Source organism: Scardinius erythrophthalmus (assembly GCF_964197995.2).
Source record: "Scardinius erythrophthalmus genome assembly, chromosome: 18".
In the NCBI taxonomy this organism is placed as follows: domain Eukaryota; kingdom Metazoa; phylum Chordata; class Actinopteri; order Cypriniformes; family Leuciscidae; genus Scardinius; species Scardinius erythrophthalmus.
This window is the reverse complement of record NC_138238.1, coordinates 1,592,560-1,612,559: the sequence shown is the minus strand read 5'-3', so window position 1 is coordinate 1,612,559 and position 20,000 is coordinate 1,592,560. Positions and strand designations below refer to the sequence as shown.

The window sequence follows — 20,000 nt, the reverse complement described above, 5'->3', positions numbered from 1 at the left end:
ATACAAGAACATACACACACTAACAGAAAATGAGCCAAGGCCAATGAGTCTCAGTTTGAAAAAATAATTAATTGTATCATTTTTCTTTTGATAAAAAATAAAAACGGGTCCAACAGACCCGAACACCATACAAGGGTTAAAGTTCTACATTTATGTTGCCGATTGTGCAGCATTCACTCACAGAAATACATGTTTTATATATTTACGGTAGGAAATGCACTAAATATCTTCATAGAACATGATCTTTACTTACTAATATTGACCCATACAATGTATTGTTGGCTATTGCCACAGATATACCCGTGCGACTCGAGACTGGTGACGTGATCCAGGGTCATATATATATATATATAGTTCGATATATTACAAGTCTTTATGTTTTTTGCAGGTTTGTATAAGAAGTCTGGGAAGCTGGTTTTTCTTGGGCTGGACAATGCTGGGAAAACGACTCTCCTGCACATGCTCAAAGACGACCGGTTAGGACAGCATGTGCCCACGCTGCACCCCAGTAAGAGCTACTGAACACACCTGTCAGATTAATGTTCCCATCAGGCACTGCTCTCGGTTGATGATCCTGTGTGTGTTTTGTGCCAGCGTCAGAGGAGCTGACCATCGCCGGGATGACGTTCACCACGTTTGATCTGGGAGGGCATGTTCAAGGTCAGGATCATAAACCAGAATCAGTTCTTCTGCTTTTATTCATTCGTTAAAATCTGTCACGCATATGATGTCATCATCATTAAATCTGTCATCGTTTATTATTCACCTTTATGTCTCTCAGAGCCTGCACGGTTTAACTTTTTCTGTGAAACACAGATGAGAAAGTCACACTTCACAATAGCATTACTTAAAGGGTAAGTTCGGTATTTCACACTTAAAGCCCGGTTTGCAGATCGTTTCTGATGAAATAGAACGGTTAAGATTAAAATTTGGACACATGCTGCTGTCCCGAGAATTTTAGGTTTATTTCGCTTTCCCCAAAACCTCTAGAATGGGTGTATAGGTGCACTGGAACAATCCTTCCTAAAACGCATTAAACTTTCGTTTACAAAGACCTTAAACTCACCGAGTGGTCAGGGGTGTCCACTGATATGCTCACACAAGAATTGCTGCAAAAGATGCTTTCCAACAGGTTTTATCGTAGTTTTTGTCCAACTCCATTGACTTGTATTGGGTGAGCTGTGTGAGGTACGGTATTACTCCGCCGCTTCTTCTTCTGCTTCTTCTGTGTATTCAGTGAAATGCCAGCGGTTTGCTTGTAATTGGCAAAGGTGCATTATCGCCACCAACTGGGCTGGAGTGTCTATTATTCAAGCTCTCAGCGGAAGAATCTACGGGTGTGAGACGTTTGGAAAAATAGGTCCACAGTTTTACAACGAATGGTAAAACACCTGTTGGAAAGCATCTTTTGCAGCGATTTCTGTGTGAGCATATCAGTGAACACCCCTGACCACTCGTTGAGTTTCACGTCTTTGTAAACGAAAGTTTAATGCGTTTTATGAAGGATTGTTCCTATACACCCATTCTAGAGGTTTTGGGGAAAGCGAAATAAACCTCAAATTCTCGGGACAGCAGCATGTGTCCAAATTTTAATCTTAACCGTTCTATTTCATCAGAAACGATCTGTAACCGGGCTTTAAGTGTGAAATACCGAACCTGTCCTTTAAGGACTGAACTGAGGATCAGCTGGTGACTCTAGAGATCAGTGGCTCTGACTGAATGATTGATCGGCTCTGACTCAGGCGTGGGAAACAGCATTAAACACTGAAAGAATATTATGATAAAGATTAAATATAAAGATATTTATCTTCTGACAAGTTACAACTGATGGCAAACTGATTTTTTTTCCCACACTCGGTCTGGAGTGTGTGTGTGTGTGTGTGTGTGTGTGTGTGTGTGTGTGTGTGTGTGTGTGTGTGTGTGTGTGTGAGTGAGTCTGAGTGAGTGAGTGTGTGTGTGTATGTGTGTAAGTGTGTGCGTGTGTGTGTGTGTGTGTGTGTGTGTGAGTGAGTGAGTGAGTGAGTGAGTGAGAGTGTGTGTGAGTGAGTGAGTGAGTGAGTGAGTGAGTGAGTGAGTGAGTGAGTGAGTGAGTGAGTGTGTGAGTGAGAGTGTGTGTGTGTGTGTGTGAGTGAGAGAGTGTGTGAGTGAGTGTGTGTATGTGTGTGTGTGTGTGTGTGTGTGTGTGTGTGTGTGTGTGTGTGTGTGTGTGTGTGAGTGAGTGAGTGAGTGAGTGAGTGAGTGAGTGAGTGAGTGTGTGAGTGAGAGTGTGTGTGTGTGAGTGAGTGAGTGAGTGAGTGAGTGTGTGTGTGTGTGTGTGTGTGTGTGTGTGTGTGTGTGTGTGTGTGTGTGTGTGTGTGTGTGTGTGTGTGTGTGGCCTGATTAACCCTACATTCCCACAGAGGCAGTGCGATAGGAAAAAATTACATTTTCATGTAAACTAACATGCATGCAAACACAATGTGCACTATATCGCATCACCAAACCGGTGATGTATCTCGGTCATGTGACTCATGTCCATATACGATGTGATAAGTCGATATATGATGATCTCTTCTTTGTCTCCAGCACGGAGAGTGTGGAAGAACTACCTGCCCGCCGTCAACGCGGTGGTGTTCCTCGTGGACTGCGCCGATCACGAGCGGCTCGCCGAATCCAAGGTGGAACTCGACGTAAGTCTTCGCAGTGCGGTTACGTTAGTTTTATATCTGACATTCGCATTTCCATCACATACTCAAGCCACGCTTGGAAATGCATCAATAGGGTTCCTTTGCACGGCATGTTTTTCATATCAATTTCATTAGCCCTATAAATCCGCCAAACAACTGAAAACGACAGTAATGCAAACAAGCCTTGTACTGTATGAGTGTTTCAACACACTGTTGGTTTCATTTTTAAAAGTTTTGCTTTGTGCCATGCAAAGAAACCCTATAGAAACGGAGCATATAATGGGCATTTGTTAAATATGAAATGAATTGAACCGCACTAGTCTTAAAGGAATAGTTCACTTTAAAATGAAAATTAGAAGAATAGGAGTAACCAGACAGTTTCTGGGTCCCATTGACTTCCATAGTAGGAAAAAAATATACTATGGAAGTCAATGGGACCCAGAAACTGTCTGGTTACTGATATTCTTCTAAATATCTTCCTTTGTGTTCAGCAGAAGAAAGAAATTCATACAGGTTTGAAACAACATGAGGGTGAGTAAATGATGACAGAATTTTCATTTTAAAGTGAACTACTCCTTTAAGGTGGAACTCTTAAGGTGGAAATCTTAAGGTGGAACTCGACGTAAGTCTTCACAATGCGGTTAAGTTAGTTTTATATTTGACATTAGTGAAATGCCTATTATATTCTCAGTTTCCATCACAGTCAAGTTGGAATTGCATGAATAGGTTTTCTTTGCACGGCACGTTTTTTTTAATAAATGTCAGAATCATACCTGTCAACACACCCGTTTTCCACGGGAGTCTCCCATATTTCACACCCATCTCTCGCGTTTGTTATTTCTCCTGTGAAACTCCCGTTATTTGTATGGCCCAAACGTCGTTATATGAATAATCACATCAATATATTTTTCCAAGGTTGTCCAGTTGCCAGATCTTGTATGAAACCCATCCTACTCATTTGTGAGCTCAACCTGGCAACCCAGTTGTGCGTCGATATCTGCGCAGGAAGTAGACGCGGGAAGTTGAATAAGCGTTACTGGTAGAAATGGGAAAAGACTCTGTGTTAAGTAAATATTTATCCTGTCATCCTTTGGCTGCATGGCGTTACATTATATGATGCGCTTTTATTCTTGCTAATGCTTTTAAACCATTCAAGCATCAATATATTATTCCAAGGTTGTCCAGTTGCCAGATCTTGTACAGTTGCTTTGGTTTTTCAATCCGTACCCGTTTCGCCCCGTGGCTCAAAAGGACACAACAAAAATAGGGACACACGAGAAAGCCAAAATAGAATGCAAAATTTATTAACAAAATAAAACTATACAGAAAAAAAAAACTGCGTGCAAGGTAACAGTGAACAAATTCACAATCGTTTTGTAAATCGTTCTTTCACAGTAGTTGTTTGTAATATTCAGTTCCTGTGAAATACTGTTCCAATAGGAGAAGTTACACAACAATATGCTGATTGATTACATAACAATATTTGGATGTAATATTCAGTTCCAGTGAAAATCTGATCCAGCTAATGGAGTATACACAGGTGATGTGTGATATCCAGTACAGTAAACTTCACCCGCTGGAACAGTTTCTTACAGTAGCTGAATATTACACAACATCACCTGTTCAGTTTTGAGAAGCCTACTCACAGATTTGTGGCCTGTACCTTATTTTAGAAATCTGTTTTTCTGTATATTGATTTGTTGTGTATTGTTAGGATGAATACAACTGTCTAAACTGAATTTTTCTATGATTTGGCGATGGGGTGTGTAATGTATAGATGACATGAAACCGCATGTGGTTGAACTGAACCCCCCCCCCAGGTCTCCCGTATTTTGGTACCCAAATGTTGACAGGTATGGTCAGAATGGGTCATGCAAGTTTGACCCATGCTTTTTTGCTTAAAGGTGAAGATCCAACTTTATGCATGTTTTGTAAGATTCCCACTAACTGTTAAACACATTTCATTAGATTGTCCTGGACTTAATACAAGTAGAATGCTCTTTTATGAAGTTACCTCGCTTAAGGACTGGATGTTAATTAAAAAAGTTTTTTTTTGTATTTATATGATATTTGTTTTTAGTAATTGAATTTTTGCCATGAAAATAGCCTTGAATGCTGACATGGCACTAAATAAAACAATCTGAGTCTGAATATCAATTTCATTAGCCCTATAAATCAGTCAAACTGAGTCATAGCCTAATGAATGTTGGTTTCCTTTTTTAAAGTTTCGCTTTGTGCCATGCAAAGAAAACCTATTAACCCATTTTGCGAATGTCGAATCTAAAACTAGTGTTCGCTCCTCCAGCGGTCGTGGCTCTCAGCGACCGTGAGATTGAGGTGCTCTCCAAAACAAGCCTTGTGTGTATAATGAGTGTTTAATAAGTGAGTTTGAGGTGAATCTGTGTGTGTGTTCAGGCTCTGCTGTCGGACGAGACGATCTCCAGCGTGCCGGTTCTGGTGTTGGGTAATAAGATCGACCGACCCGAGGCCGTGAGTGAGATGAGACTACGAGAGGTGTTCGCTCTGGAAGGACAGACCACTGGGAAGGTCAGTGCCAGACAATCACAAACCAACACCACTAATGGAGGATTCAGCAAGGTGACATGTAGGGCTGGGTTGAAAATATCAATATCAATTCTTAAAACCCAAGACTCAATCTCTGCCAGTTCCTTCAGAGATGTTGAAGAAGCTTCTCTCCAAAACTGCCCTCAATAATATTCCAGTCATGTGATTAAACTTGATAGCTCCACCCCCAAATTCATGAGCACATGTGACTCAGGCCCCTCCCTCCTCATGAGTGGACACGCCCCTTACTGCTGATTGGCTACAAGTGTTTTTTGTTGCTCGGTCTAATACTGCAACTCACATGATAGTAGGGCTGTCACTTTACGTTCGAAAACCGATTGCACAATCGATCGGACCAACCAACGCAAGTTTCGAAAACGAAAATAGAGAATCGTTTTTAACGGTCTTTTCTCGGAGCGCGTCCAGCTCGTCACGATACGCCCGCAGCGAACGCACGTCATTCAGCAAGTGCAGGCTCTGACAAACACGCATAACAGCAAATTATCCTTCTGCATAATGCTTCTTTTTACTACAAAACTGTGAATTCTGCCGGTCTCATGCATTCAGATACAAATTCGGGCTACGCGTCTACAATCGCCTACGTAGGCGAAATTTGTTTGACATTTCTAATCGTAAACACAGCCATGTTGAAGACTGCAGTAATGTTTTTCATTGATGTTATGGCAGTCCACTCTGCTTATTGTTTTTCGAGAATATTGCACTCCTGTTTGTCATTGTGTACGAAACTTCACGCCAATAAATCAACAGAAATATTGCAGACTTGTGCGCGTCTCAAGCGCCCTCTTTACGTTCGAGCTAATGTCTGTTAGTTGTCCGTGGATTTGCCCATATTTTGCGTTTAAAATGGAAACGTCTTTAGACATGGAAAATCGATTTTACAATCGATTCAATGAACACTTATGTCTCAAAAATCAAACAGGATTTTTTCACAAAAGTGACAGCCCTACATGATAGTGATTCTCTGTTAATTCAATGTTAAATCTGACAATTATCTCAACTAAATATCACACGATTCTGACTTTATAACGCAATTGCGACTTTATATCACACAATTCTGACTATAACTCGCAGTTGCAACTTTATAACACAATTCTGACTTTACATCACAATTCTGACTTTATATCTCACAGTTGCAACTTTATATCACACAATTCTGACTTTATAACACGCAATTCTGACTTTATATCAGGCAATTCTGACTTTACATCACGCAATTCTGACTTTATATCACACAATTCTGACTTTATATCACACAATTCTGACTTTACATCACAATTCTGACTTTATATCTCGCAATTCTGACTTTACATCACAATTCTGACTTTATATCTCGCAATTCTGACTTTATATCTCGCAATTCTGACTTTACATCACGCAATTCTGACTTTATAACACGCAATTCTGACTTTATATCAGGCAATTCTGACTTTACATCACGCAATTCTGACTTTATATCACACAATTCTGACTTTATATCACACAATTCTGACTTTACATCACAATTCTGACTTTATATCTCGCAATTCTGACTTTACATCACAATTCTGACTTTATATCTCGCAATTCTGACTTTATATCACGCAATTCTGACTTTACATCACGCAATTCTGACTTTATAACACGCAATTCTGACTTTATATCACGCAATTCTGACTTTACATCACAATTCTGACTTTATATCACACAATTCTGACTTTATATCTCGCAATTCTGACTTTACATCACAATTCTGACTTTATATCTCGCAATTCTGACTTTACATCACAATTCTGACTTTATATCTCGCAATTCTGACTTTACATCACGCAATTCTGACTTTATAACACGCAATTCTGACTTTATATCACGCAATTCTGACTTTACATCACGCAATTCTGACTTTACATCACGCAATTCTGACTTTATAACACGCAATTCTGACTTTATATCACGCAATTCTGACTTTACATTACAATTCTGACTTTATATCTCGCAATTCTGACTTTACATCACGCAATTCTGACTTTATAACACGCAATTCTGACTTTACATCACGCAATTCTGACTTTACATCACGCAATTCTGACTTTATAACACGCAATTCTGACTTTATATCACGCAATTCTGACTTTACATCACAATTCTGACTTTATATCTCGCAATTCTGACTTTATATCTCGCAATTCTGACTTTACATCACGCAATTCTGACTTTATAACACGCAATTCTGACTTTATATCACGCAATTCTGACTTTACATCACAATTCTGACTTTATATCACACAATTCTAACTTTAACACACAATTGTGACTTTATAACACACAATTGCGACTTTATAACACACAATTGTGACTTTATATCACACAATTCTGACTTTATATCACACAATTCTAACTTTAACACACAATTGTGACTTTATAACACACAATTCCGACTTTATATCTCACAATTCTGACTTTATATCACTCAGTTGCAACTTTATAACATGCAATTCTGACTTTATATCACACAATTCTAACTTTAACACACAATTGTGACTATAACACACAATTGCGACTTTATATCACACAATTCTGACTTTATATCACGCAATTCTGACTTTATATCACGCAATTCTGACTTTATATCACACAATTCTAACTTTAACACACAATTCTGACTTTATATCACACAATTCTGACTTTATAACACGCAATTCTGACTTTATATCACACAATTCTAACTTTAACACACAATTCTGACTTTATATCACGCAGTTGCAACTTTAACACGCAATTCTGACTTTATATCACGCAATTCTGACTATATCACACAATTCTAACTTTAACACGCAATTCTGACTTTATATCACACAATTCTGACTTTATATCACGCAGTTGCAACTTTATAACACGCAATTCTGACTTTATATCACACAATTCTAACTTTAACACACAATTCTGACTTTATATCACGCAGTTGCAACTTTATAACATGCAATTCTGACTTTATATCACACAATTCTGACTTTATATCACGCAGTTGCAACTTTATAACACGCAATTCTGACTTTATATCACACAATTCTAACTTTAACACACAATTCTGACTTTATATCACGCAGTTGCAACTTTATAACACGCAATTCTGACTTTATATCACACAATTCTAACTTTAACACACAATTCTGACTTTATATCACGCAGTTGCAACTTTATAACATGCAATTCTGACTTTATATCACACAATTCTAACTTTAACACACAATTGCGACTTTATATCACGCAATTCTGACTTTACATCATGCAATTCTGACTTTACATCACAATTCTGACTTTATATCACGCAGTTGCAACTTTATAACACGCAATTCTGACTTTATATCACACAATTCTAACTTTAACACACAATTCTGACTTTATATCACACAGTTGCAACTTTATAACACACAATTCTGACTTTATATCACACAATTCTAACTTTAACACACAATTGTGACTTTATAACACACAATTGCGACTTTATATCACACAATTCTGACTTTATATCACGCAGTTGCAACTTTATATCACACAATTCTGACTTTATATCACACAATTCTGACTTTATATCACACAATTGAGAATTTTTATCACCCAGTTTTGACTTTATATCACAATTCTGACTATATCATGCAAGTATGACTTTATAACACAATTCTGAGATAAAAAGTCGCAATTATCTTTTTTATTTTCTAATCTGTGGCGGAAACAAGCTTCCACATGTCTGTATGTAGCCTGATATGTAGCATGTTGTGTTAGCAGGGCAGCGTGTCGCTGAAGGACCTGAACGCGCGGCCGCTGGAGGTGTTCATGTGCAGTGTGTTGAAGAAGCAGGGCTACGGCGAAGGTTTCCGATGGCTCTCGCAGTACATCGACTGATCTCAGACCAGTCTGCTCTGCGATCATCAGCAATAAGAGATGTTTGACTTGTTTTAGTGGATATTACTGATCGGTTTTGTCGTTTTTAGTCTCAATTCTGCATGTTAAAGGTGGAGGGTGTCATTTCTGCACTTCTGAACAGATTGCAATTTACACACTGCAGCTTTAAACGCAGAAGCACGTGCTGTTACTGTATTAAAGGCCTGTGAATGTGGATGCAAAGTGGAATCAAGCCATTGGTTTTTAAACAATGATCAAAGTACAAGCACATGTGTGATGTTTCAGTTCCTGCTGCTTTTTCTGAAGTTTTTAAACTTTGAGTCGCACTGTTATACCTGAGTGTTGTTGTATTATTTAGCATCCTTTCATCTATAGATGTTATAAAAATGATAAATAGCTGATCTGATCAGTGGTTTGAGGTGTACAGTATATTGTAATATATTCTCCTGTACAGTGTTTGTGTAGATAATGTTCATATCAGATGCTGTTGGTGTTTGTTGATCATCAGATGAAGGTCTGATATGAGAACGCCTATGGCAGAGACACATGATCATTTTTTGCAAATTTGTAAATATTGTATAATGGAGTATATGTGTTTTTATTGTCCATAGCCTTGACTTGAGTGTACAGGAATCCATCCTAACAGACTGTAAACATCTATAAACTATTAATATTTTGAAGAATGTTTCTGCAGTTGTCATTCAATATCTTGATTTCCAGTTGAAGATTGTAAGTAAATCTAGTAAACCTCTGAAACTGATCATTCACACACTATCTTTAGTAGAAAACAAATCTGTCATTTACTCACCCTCATGTTGTCCAAACCTGTATGATGTACTTTCTGAAACATGAGCAAGATGATTTTGAAGATGCTCTTTTCAATACAGTGAAAATGACCAGGGCTGTCGAGCTCCAGCAAGGACCATGAAAGTACTTTGTAATGCCTCTACAAATTAAAATACATAAATCAATCATCCAATATACAAAGACAATCATATAAACAAGTGTTAAAATATTTCCAAACAAAGTTGGGGGAAAATACTGAACCAGAATGCAATTAAAGCTAGAAGAGGAAATTAAATATAAGAATTTTAGTGTGTTAATCGCTTCTTTTTAGCCAATATGTGCTTGTAACTAAACTTTTTTTAACTTTTTTTTAAAACGAGACCTTCCCCGACTCCCTAGGTTGTTTGTGAAAGCCTGTAGACGGAATTTTACGTGAAGGACTCGGGACGTTTTTACCGGGAAAATCAAACGGATGTGACGTTTACGTGCGCTCCAGAGAACGACGACACATTAAAACGAAAAAATTCCTAAAACAATGTTCAAGATAATGCCGAAAGAGCCTTTCTGTACTGGAATGTCAAAGAAGGTTTTAATTTAAACAATATAGTCTCACAGTCAGATCTATATACTGTCAAGTATACTTTTATAACTAAACTATCATAACAGTGTAATTTGAATTACTTCATCTGTCGACAAACATATGAGAAGCTTTCTGAACTGCTGTTTTCTCACCGTTTGTTTGTTATTGAGAGGAAAGAGCAGCACATATTCACATTACCGTCGCTCGTTAACAGTATCGATGTAAAGGTGTTCACAATTTATTTTTACCTCTAAGAGAAGAAAGAAAAAGCACTTCACCATGAGTATATCGGGGTCTTGAATCACATCATGTGTGTGTGCGCGTGTGTGTTGTGTTCACAAGAGTACAAGCACGAGCACGTGCCGGAAGTGCTGCTGCAGTTTCACTTAACGGCCACCGGTGGCGCTAATAACAAGGGTTTCTCAATTCTAGATACTATAAACATTAGTCACAGGAGTAGATAAAACTGTAAATCCTGGGTTTTCTACAAGAATGATAAAAAGCAGTTCATATAACTCATGCACACCAACACAAATGAAATTCAGTATTCAATTTCAGTAAACTTGCATTTTTATGGCAAATAAACTTGGTGCTTTTGCAGCTTGACAGACGTGTTTCTGTGAGACTGTTTTTCTGTAACATCAACAGTGTTGAGTTCCCTTGCAAAACACCAGGAGGCAGCAGTGATTTCCAGATCTCACAGATTATTCAGACTCAGTGTGATTCTATCACAGCTTTATTATCAAATCTGGTGAAAATGGTGACAAATCAGAAATAAGCAGCATCGTGGCAAACACCAGTCTGCAGAATAAAGAGTGTATGTTCAGTCACATTGGCTAAAAATGTGTGCTTAAGCCTCAAGGTGTTGTATACTGTTTAAAGCCGTGCATGCTTTAAATGTGAATGTATGAGTGTTTGAAACACTTGCACTGCAATGTAAGTCTTCTGGTCTTTGTAAAGCAGGTCATGAGGTCGATTCCCAGGGAATGCATGAATCAAACGTGTTCAATATCTGAATGCATTAAATTAAAAACCTGCAATGCAATGCCAGTTTGCTTTGGAGAAAAGCATCTGCCAAATGCATGAACGTAAATACATACTCTTACTAGTCCAGCTTTATAGCATGTGTATCCTGCAAATCACTATATGCATTGAATACAACATCCCACAACGCACTGTGCATTTCAAGTGTAATGAATAAAATAATATTCATAGTATTTTTGATGCATAAATGATCTGATTCTCACTTATTCCCATGACACAAAGATTTTTACCTTACGCTGAATAAAGCAGAAACACGGTCATGGCTTGTGCTTTCAGTGACTTTGAGAATGCTGTATATTAATTCAGTTCAACGTTGCCAGATATTGATTTTCAGAGGCTTCGTCAAGCTCAGTCAATGAACGAGCTGAAGAAAGTGAGGTATTTCTCCTCTGGAGTTTCTTAAGATGTCTGGCTACATCAGAAATGTCTTTCACACACAAGCACACAGCTGATTATGTAGGCAGAGAGACCTTTCAATTATTTACAACATTTTATTTCACAGATTCAGAGGAGCCGACGTCAGCCATAGAGCCACTATCTCAACATTAGACATCACGGTTTTACTCTTATTGCACAGAGAAAGAGCCAATAAAAGAGCTTTTTATTTTGTGAATATCATGCAATATGAAAAATAAAGCAATTCAAACATTTACATCATTTCTTTTTAAACGCATTCAAGTCCAAGTCTAAATAAAACAGAAGCCAGAGTTAATCAAACACGCACTGATGTAAAACACGCTTTGAGTTGTACATTCAAGAAACCGGAGTCAGTTCTGATTCAGAGGCTGAAACGAGTGTGAAACCGTCGATATTGCAGCTGTCAGTCATAAATTACAGTCCCGTTTAAAGAATTCTGATACTGTATTTCTGGAAAGTTTGTGTATATGTTCGCTACATACATTCTTTTGCAATATGAAGCTAAAATAGTCTCAAAATGTATGCATTTGCAAAATATGATTCACACATTCTTTAATTCACATTAAAAAAAAAAAAAAAAAAAACTTAATTCATGAACAAACCTTCAAACAATACTTGTGTGTTTATGAATTAGGTTTTGCATTGCGTGCATTTGCATTTCGCAAATTACATTTTGTAAATATGAATTAGGTTATGAGTTCACATTTTCAGAGAATTAATTTTGCGATTACTTTATCTGAGGCTTACTTTAGAGAATAATGTGTTATAAATGCATCGAATGCACGCACACATCTACAGAAGTGTTGGGATCTTCTACATTCTCTCACACACACACACACACACACTCACACACAGATGAACTTCTGTACACAGAGTGCTGAACTTGATCTCCAGAGGTTTATAAACCATGAGGAACAAGTTATTTTGCATAAATCACCTCAAATAAATAATAATACCCTGTTGATGATGAAGCAAGTTTGAGTCTTGCATCTGAATGAGGGTGTCGGCGTTAAAGAGGTCTTATTATGCTTTTTACATTTTTTTTACTTGCCTTGAGTGTGTATTGTCGGTGTTTGAGCATGAGAAAGGTTTCGGGAGTTCTTCTCTATATCAGTGTCAGTGTTCCTGAACTCCTGAAACGCCTCCATTGTAGTCTTGAGTTTCTTCCGGGAACACGTCACAATATTCCTCATTATAATAATTAATGCGTAGAATAAAGGGGCGGGGCCTGGTTGAGTTAGTTAGTAGTGTATTAAACTGGCGGTTATGGTAATGGGCGGGACATTTCCCAAACACACTCGAAGCGCTCGACCAATCACAACACACTGCTCCAGCCGACCAATCAGAGCACAGTGTGCTTTTCAGAAGGAGGGGCTTCATAGAGACAGGAAGTAAACAGAGCGTTACTGACAGACTGGGAAGAGAGGAGCCGCAACAATGGAGAATATGAGGAGAATAATCAACATTCAAGCAGGAAAACCTGTTCTAGACTTTGTAAAAGTGCATGACATGGCCTCTTTACACCAGTGACAAACACTATTTGTGAAATCAGTGACATTAAAATACAAACTTAGATGTTGGTTGAATGTTTCGGGAAGTGGTTTGTCAGTGCGTCGGACGCCACGCGTTTCATCTGATCACATGATCAGTGTTTTACCAGATGTATCCACCATCATCACTCTCTCCCGGCTCTTCCTCTTCCTCTTCTTCTTCTTCCTCTCCGTTCTCATCCGTGTCTTTCTCCTCCTCGTCCTCCCAGCCGACGCCACTGCTGAAATCTCCAGAGCTGAGCAGCTCGTCTACAGCACACACACACACACACACACACACACAGTCACTGAACGGCCCGCGTAACAGGAAGGCCTGAAAGCGATAGACCTGCTGTCACTCACCGCAGTCTGGGTTTCCATGGATACGTGACCCGCTGACCTCTGACCCCTGAGGGTCGGCGCACCAGCACTCGTCTCGGCTCCGGTCGCACTGAAGCTTCCGGTAGTAGCCATCCTCATCACAACTGGGGATGTACATGCCTGCACACACACACACACACACATCTGGTGAACTATAAATACACACTTGAACAGATGCAGGAGCAGAGACGTTTGTCTGTGTGTGTGTGTGTGTGTGTGTGTGTGTGTGTGTGTGTGTGTGTATGTGTGTGTGTCTGTGTCTGTGTGTCTGTGTGTGTGTGTGTGTGTGTGTGTGTGTGTGTGTGTGTGTGTGTGTGTGTGTGTGTGTGTGTGTGTGTGTGTGTGTGTGTGTGTGTCTGTCTGTCTGTCTGTCTGTCTGTGTGTGTGTGTGTGTGTGTGTGTGTGTGTGTGTGTGTGTATGTGTGTGTGTGTGTGTGTGTGTGTGTGTGTGTGTGTGTGCGTGTCTGTCTATGTGTGTGTCTGTGTGTGTCTGTCTGTCTGTCTGTCTGTCTGTCTGTCTGTCTGTCTGTGTGTGTGTGTGTGTGTGTGTGTGTGTGTGTGTGTGTGTGTGTGTGCGTGTCTGTCTATGTGTGTGTCTGTGTGTGGCTGTCTGTCTGTCTGTCTGTCTGTGTGTGTGTGTGTGTATGTGTGTGTGTGTGTGTGTGTGTCTGTCTGTCTATGTGAGTGTGTGTGTCTATCTGTCTGTATGTATATGTCTGGCTGTGTGTGTGTGTGTGTGTGTGTGTGTGTGTGTGTGTGTGTGTGTGTGTGTGTGTGCGTGTGTGTGTGTTCACCTGGTTTCCTCTTAGACGCCTCCTGTATCTGGATCCTCTCGATTTCAGCCAAACATGGAGGTTCTGGGAAAAACACAGAAATGATCAAAGATCGAGAATATCAAAGACTTTGTTATTATTTTTGTTACTAGTTCCACTTTTAAATGTTTTTTTGCACCTGAACTCCTCATCTGCTGATATGAGCCTTTAAATGAACATAACTGAGGACTCACTCTCTCTCCAGAAGCACAGACACCATTCAGCCGTGGAAACCTTCCCGTCCCGGTAGGAGTCGCACGAGTTGAAGAACGGCCGGATACACACTTCGTACTTCTCCAGGTTAATGGCGGCCAGCTCGGACTGATCCAGGAACAGGTCATTACTGGAGTCCAGCTTGGAGAACATCCAGCCGATGGAGTCCTTGCAGCCGGCCACCAGACCGCGCTCGAACACTGCAGGAACACAGCAGAGAACTGGAGACCAGCGGCTTCTAGTGTCGTCCTGCACACGGCATCCGTTTAATACACCAGTGCAGCACAACGCTTTATAAAAGGTTAAAGGGATATTTCACCGCTGGAAAGATGATTTTTTTATGTTTAGAAGAAATGTGAAATTATTTTTGAATTTGGAGCCTTCTAGACTGAGAAAAGCCAGAAAATGTATTTGAAAGACAACAACTCCCAGAATGCACTTGCTTCGCTGCTCTACGAGGCCACTCCCAAAGGCCAGTGGCGTGATTACTGATGAGTGACGGAGGAGCGGGAATTTTCTTAGTAATGTTAAAAAGCACATCAACCGATCACTTGTTTAGCGTTCGTGTAAACACTACGTTCAGATGATAAACCCCTACTACTCAGCTTTCTCCACAGAACAAGAGCCTGTTAGCTTAGCTTCCAAATAAAAGATGGCTGACACTGTGTGTACATTCTGTGCGTGAGATCCCTCCATGGGCGGGTTGAGAACATGCGGGATGAGCACCTCCTACTGGCTGGAGTCCCTCGCCGCTGGCCAAAAAATCCTCCGATGACGCAAAATGACGAACAGAGGATTTTTTCCAAACATAAAAATACATAAATCTCTCGTCTCAGGGGGATATGAGGGAGGAAAGCACAGTAGTTCGAAAACACTAAGGGTTTTCTACTAATACAAAGCTTAAAGGGATAGTTAGGCCAAAAATGATATTTAACCCATGATTTACTCACCCTCAAGCCGTTCGAGATGCATATGTCAATCATTTTTCAGACAAACACATTTTCAGTTATTTTAGAAAATGTCTTAGATCTTTCAGTGGTTATAATGTGTAGTTATGGGGTCCACTCCTTCAAGTCCCAAAATGTGCATGCATCCTTCACAGAAGTAATCCATCCGGCTCCAGGGGGATAAACGAAGGCCTTCTGAGGGTAATCTGTGCGGTTTTGTCGTAAAAATATACATAATTAAAACTTTATAAATGAAAATAACTGGCTTCCGGTAGCGGTCGACGCGCGTTCACGGAGATGGATGCCGGCGTATGACGTAGCGTAGGAAGTGTTGTGACGTAGAACGATATCCTCTTCTCTAATATCAAAATCCTCCGAAATTTTCTTTTAAATACACGTTTTTTACAGTTTTTTACAATCACTTTGCTACTATTTTCAGAACCTTGATGTAATTTTTCAAAACTCTAGACACAAAACTCAAAACGGTTATCACTTGTAACACAGGCTGTCTAATGTTCAAAACATTGCATTGTGCATTCACATCTTTAAAGAAATCTTGCACTTGCACAATCATTGGTTCAAAAAACTAATTTACTGTGAAATACCATTGAAACATAACTATAGATCACACACACACAAGCAACCGATAGTTTCACTGTGTCATTGTTCGTACAATCATTAAATATTGTAGAACAAAATAGGTGAGATACAGGTTTCATTATGGCACTACATGTACAGTAAACACATCTCTGTAAAAGCACTGCAGTAGTAGAGAGAATACTACAGTGGAATCATTGAACACAGTTTGCAATGCAAAACACTACAGTACTATCACAACATAGGTTTATTTGAATCAAAGCAATAATAATTAGCTATGAAATAGAAAAGACAGTACTGTAAAACATCAAATGCAGTGTTCCTCAACTTGCTTGCTTGTACTGTAAGAAACAAAACAGGAGTGATTACTGTACTTCTACATTGTCATCAACTCTGTGTTGTGGATTTGGCCACAGGTTCTCATCTACATCACAATGGATGTTTTCATTAGCCAAAATATTAGGCTACATCCATGGATATTGTAGTCTAATTGGTTCATGCTCCATGCTAATCGGTGACAATGAATCTCGTTATCTTGAAACTTTCATGATTTAGTAAACATGGAAGATTGTTTGTCTGTTTCCACACAACTATGCATTCAGAGTAATGCAACAGTTACTTATCATTTTGAGCAGTTGTATCAGTTGATAGTTAGATCATTGTAAGGAAATGAATAGACACTCATTTGAAATGTAATGTGTGAATTGCCTTTTGAAATAGCAGTACTTTGATGTTAAGTTGTGTCATATTGAACAGGTGATTTTTGTTGAATGAACAAATGATCTAAGTTTTATGTGTATTGTATCCAAGCAATTGAGAAAAGGGTTAGAGTTTTGAAAAATGTGCATTTTGATCATTGGTTGTGAGTTTTGTGTCTAGAGTTGTGAAAAATGACATCAAGGTTCTGAAAATAGTAACAAAGTGATTGTAAAAAACTGTAAATCGCGGAAATCCTGAGTGGAGTTTTGTTTTGCTCTGATTGCACAATTATCTGCTGTGGTGTGTGTGTGAGAGTGTGTGTGTGAGAGTGAGTGAGTGTGTGTGTGTGTGTGTGTGTGTGTGTGTGTGTGTGTGTGTGTGTGTGTGTGTGTGTGTGTGTGTGTGTGTGTGTGTGAGTGAGAGAGAGAGTGTGTGTGTGTGTGTGTGTGTGTGTGTGTGTGTGTGTGTGTGTGTGTGTGTGTGTGTGTGTGTGTGTGTGTGTGTGTGTGTGTGTGTGAGTGTGTGTGTGAGAGTGTGAGTGTGTGTGTGAGTGAGATAGTGAGTGAGTGTGTGTGTGTGTGTGTGTGTGTGTGTGTGTGTGTGTGTGTGTGTGTGTGTGAGTGTGAGAGTGAGTGAGTGAGTGTGTGTGTGTACCTGACGCTGTGGCTTGTCCTTGTCTTCCAGAGTTGTTCTGTTTAGCATTTCCGTGTAGAAGCTGAAACCAGTCTCTGAGTCTGTCGCCCAGATCCGCCAGATCCTGACCGGTGCAGAACTCTGAGAGACAGTGAATCGCCACATGAGTCTGAACCGTCCCCGCAGAGGAGGATTAATAATGCAGAGCAACAATAAACTCACATGCAGTAAAACTGTAACTTAACTAGGCTTCATAAAACATGAATGTTTGAACTGGCTGCGACACTAAACATGATTTTGTGATGTACACACTGACCTGGTGTGTGTGTGTGTGTGTGTGTGTGTGTGTGTGTGTGTGTGTGTGTGTGTGTGTGTGTGTGTGTGTGTGTGTCGTAGATGTACACACTGACCTGGTGTGTGTGTGTGTGTGTGTGTGTGTGTGTGTGTGTGTGTGTGTATCGTAGATGTACACACTGACCTGGTTTGGGTGAAGTCTCTGGGTTCCATGCAGTGTGTGTGTGTGTGTGTGTGTGTGTGTGTGTCTGTGTGTGTGTGTCGTAGATGTACACACTGACCTGGTTTGGGTTCGGGTGAAGTCTCTGGGTTCCACGCAGTGTGTGTGTGTGTGTGTGTGTGTGTGTGTGTATGTGTCTGTGTGTGTGTGTGGGCGTAGATGTACACACTGACCTGGTTTGGGTTCGGGTGACGTCTCAGGGTTCGTCTTCATCGTGGGTTCTGCTTTATGAACTCCAGCGACACAAGGACATAAACCAGAACACAGAACGGACAGATCCTTCCCCGCCAAACACGCCTGCTGCTCCAGCTTACACTGATCACACACACACACACACACACACACACACACACACACACACACACAGAGCTTCTGTTTCACTCCATATGAAATAGCTGAAATGTGTTCATGTCTCAACAATGCGGTTGATAATGAAGCAGGATGAAGCTCGTTCACACTTCAGGATGAAGAGCGCTTATGTTTCCCAGGCCTCTCGATCTTCTGCATTAAAATGTATAAAATAAACACATTTAAGTGAAAGTAAATCTATAACATAAATAAATATTTTTTAAATAAAGTAAATCTATAAAATAAATACATTTAAAATAACATAATTCTATAAATACATACAAGTAAAATAAAGTAAATTAACAAATAAATTTAAAATAAAGTAAATCTATAAATAAATACATTTAAAAGAATGCAATTCTATAAAATAAATGCGTTTAAAAAAGTAAATCTATAAAATAAATGCATTTAAAATAAAGTAATTTATAAAATAAATAAATACATACATGTAAAATAAAGTAAATTAATAAATACATTTTAAGTAAAGTAAATCTATAAAATAAATACATTTAAAATAACATAATTTTATAAAATAAATACATACATGTAAAATAAGGTAAATGAATAAATACATTTGAAATAATGTATTTCTATAAAATAAATAAATTTAAAATAAATTAAATCTATAAATAAATACATTTCAAAGAACGTTATTCGGTAAAATAATTACATACATTTAAAATAAAGTAAATGAATAAAATAAATCAATCAATCAATGTAAAATTAAGTAAATTTCTCAACAAAAGAAAAAATATTTTAAATTAAAGTTAATCTATAAATAAGTAAATAGATTTTAAAAGGTAAATAAATAAATACATTTAAATTAAAAACAATCCAAATAAAACACTGAAAAAATATGAATCTGAAATCTGAAATATTAGGTTATCGATCTCAGGACTACATCTGATCTCGGCTGATGAAAGAGTTCATGAATCTCTGCAAATAAAGAACGAGAGTCCGAAGCGATGGAGCATCATCACTTAATCAGAGAGATTGATGGATGTGCAGCGTTCTCGGACAGTGTAAACTCTGTAGACTGTGTGTGTGTGTGTGTGTGTGTGTGTATCACTGCAGTTGATGAATAAGTCGGACCGCTCTCCTCCTGGTGACTGTATTGATTCATGCACCGTTTTTAATTTTGACCTTGAGTGCAAGAGTCTCTCTCTCTCTCTCTCTCTCTCTCTCTCTCTCTCTCTCTCTCTCTCTCTCTCTCTCCCTCTCTCTACCTCTCTCTCTCTCTCTCTCTCTCTCTCTCTCTCTCTCCCTCTCCCTATCTCTCTCTCTCTCTCTCCCTCTCCCTCTCCCTCTCCCTCTCTCCCTCTCCCTCTCTCCCTCTCTCCCTCTCTCCCTCTCTCTCTCCCTCTCTCTC

General features: G+C 39.1%; 2 protein-coding genes across 3 annotated transcripts in view; one reads left to right on the top strand and one right to left on the bottom strand.

Moving 5' to 3' along the window:
* Positions 1-9,904, top strand: part of sar1aa (secretion associated, Ras related GTPase 1Aa) — a 15,666-nt gene extending 5,762 nt beyond the window's left edge. The window contains exons 3-7 of one of the 2 annotated variants that reach the window (XM_081392192.1): positions 389-508; positions 595-660; positions 2,566-2,669; positions 5,082-5,213; positions 9,015-9,904. In XM_081392192.1, coding sequence (XP_081248318.1) covers positions 389-508; positions 595-660; positions 2,566-2,669; positions 5,082-5,213; positions 9,015-9,131 — 539 coding nt within the window. In that variant the 3' untranslated portion in view covers positions 9,132-9,904. Of the gene's footprint in view, positions 1-388; positions 509-594; positions 661-2,565; positions 2,670-5,081; positions 5,214-9,011 lie in introns of both variants that reach the window. The other variant, XM_081392191.1, reaches the window with a different exon arrangement.
* Positions 9,905-13,425: 3,521 nt separating this feature from the next.
* Positions 13,426-20,000, bottom strand: part of LOC308706817 (testican-2) — a gene marked incomplete at its 5' end in the record, with an annotated part of 36,633 nt that continues 30,058 nt past the window's right edge. The window contains 6 exons of the mRNA XM_081392682.1: positions 13,426-13,757; positions 13,851-13,988; positions 14,663-14,725; positions 14,875-15,093; positions 17,791-17,910; positions 18,457-18,598. Of these exons, the coding sequence (XP_081248808.1) occupies positions 13,612-13,757; positions 13,851-13,988; positions 14,663-14,725; positions 14,875-15,093; positions 17,791-17,910; positions 18,457-18,598 (828 nt within the window). The 3' untranslated portion in view covers positions 13,426-13,611. The remainder of the gene's footprint in view (positions 13,758-13,850; positions 13,989-14,662; positions 14,726-14,874; positions 15,094-17,790; positions 17,911-18,456; positions 18,599-20,000) is intronic.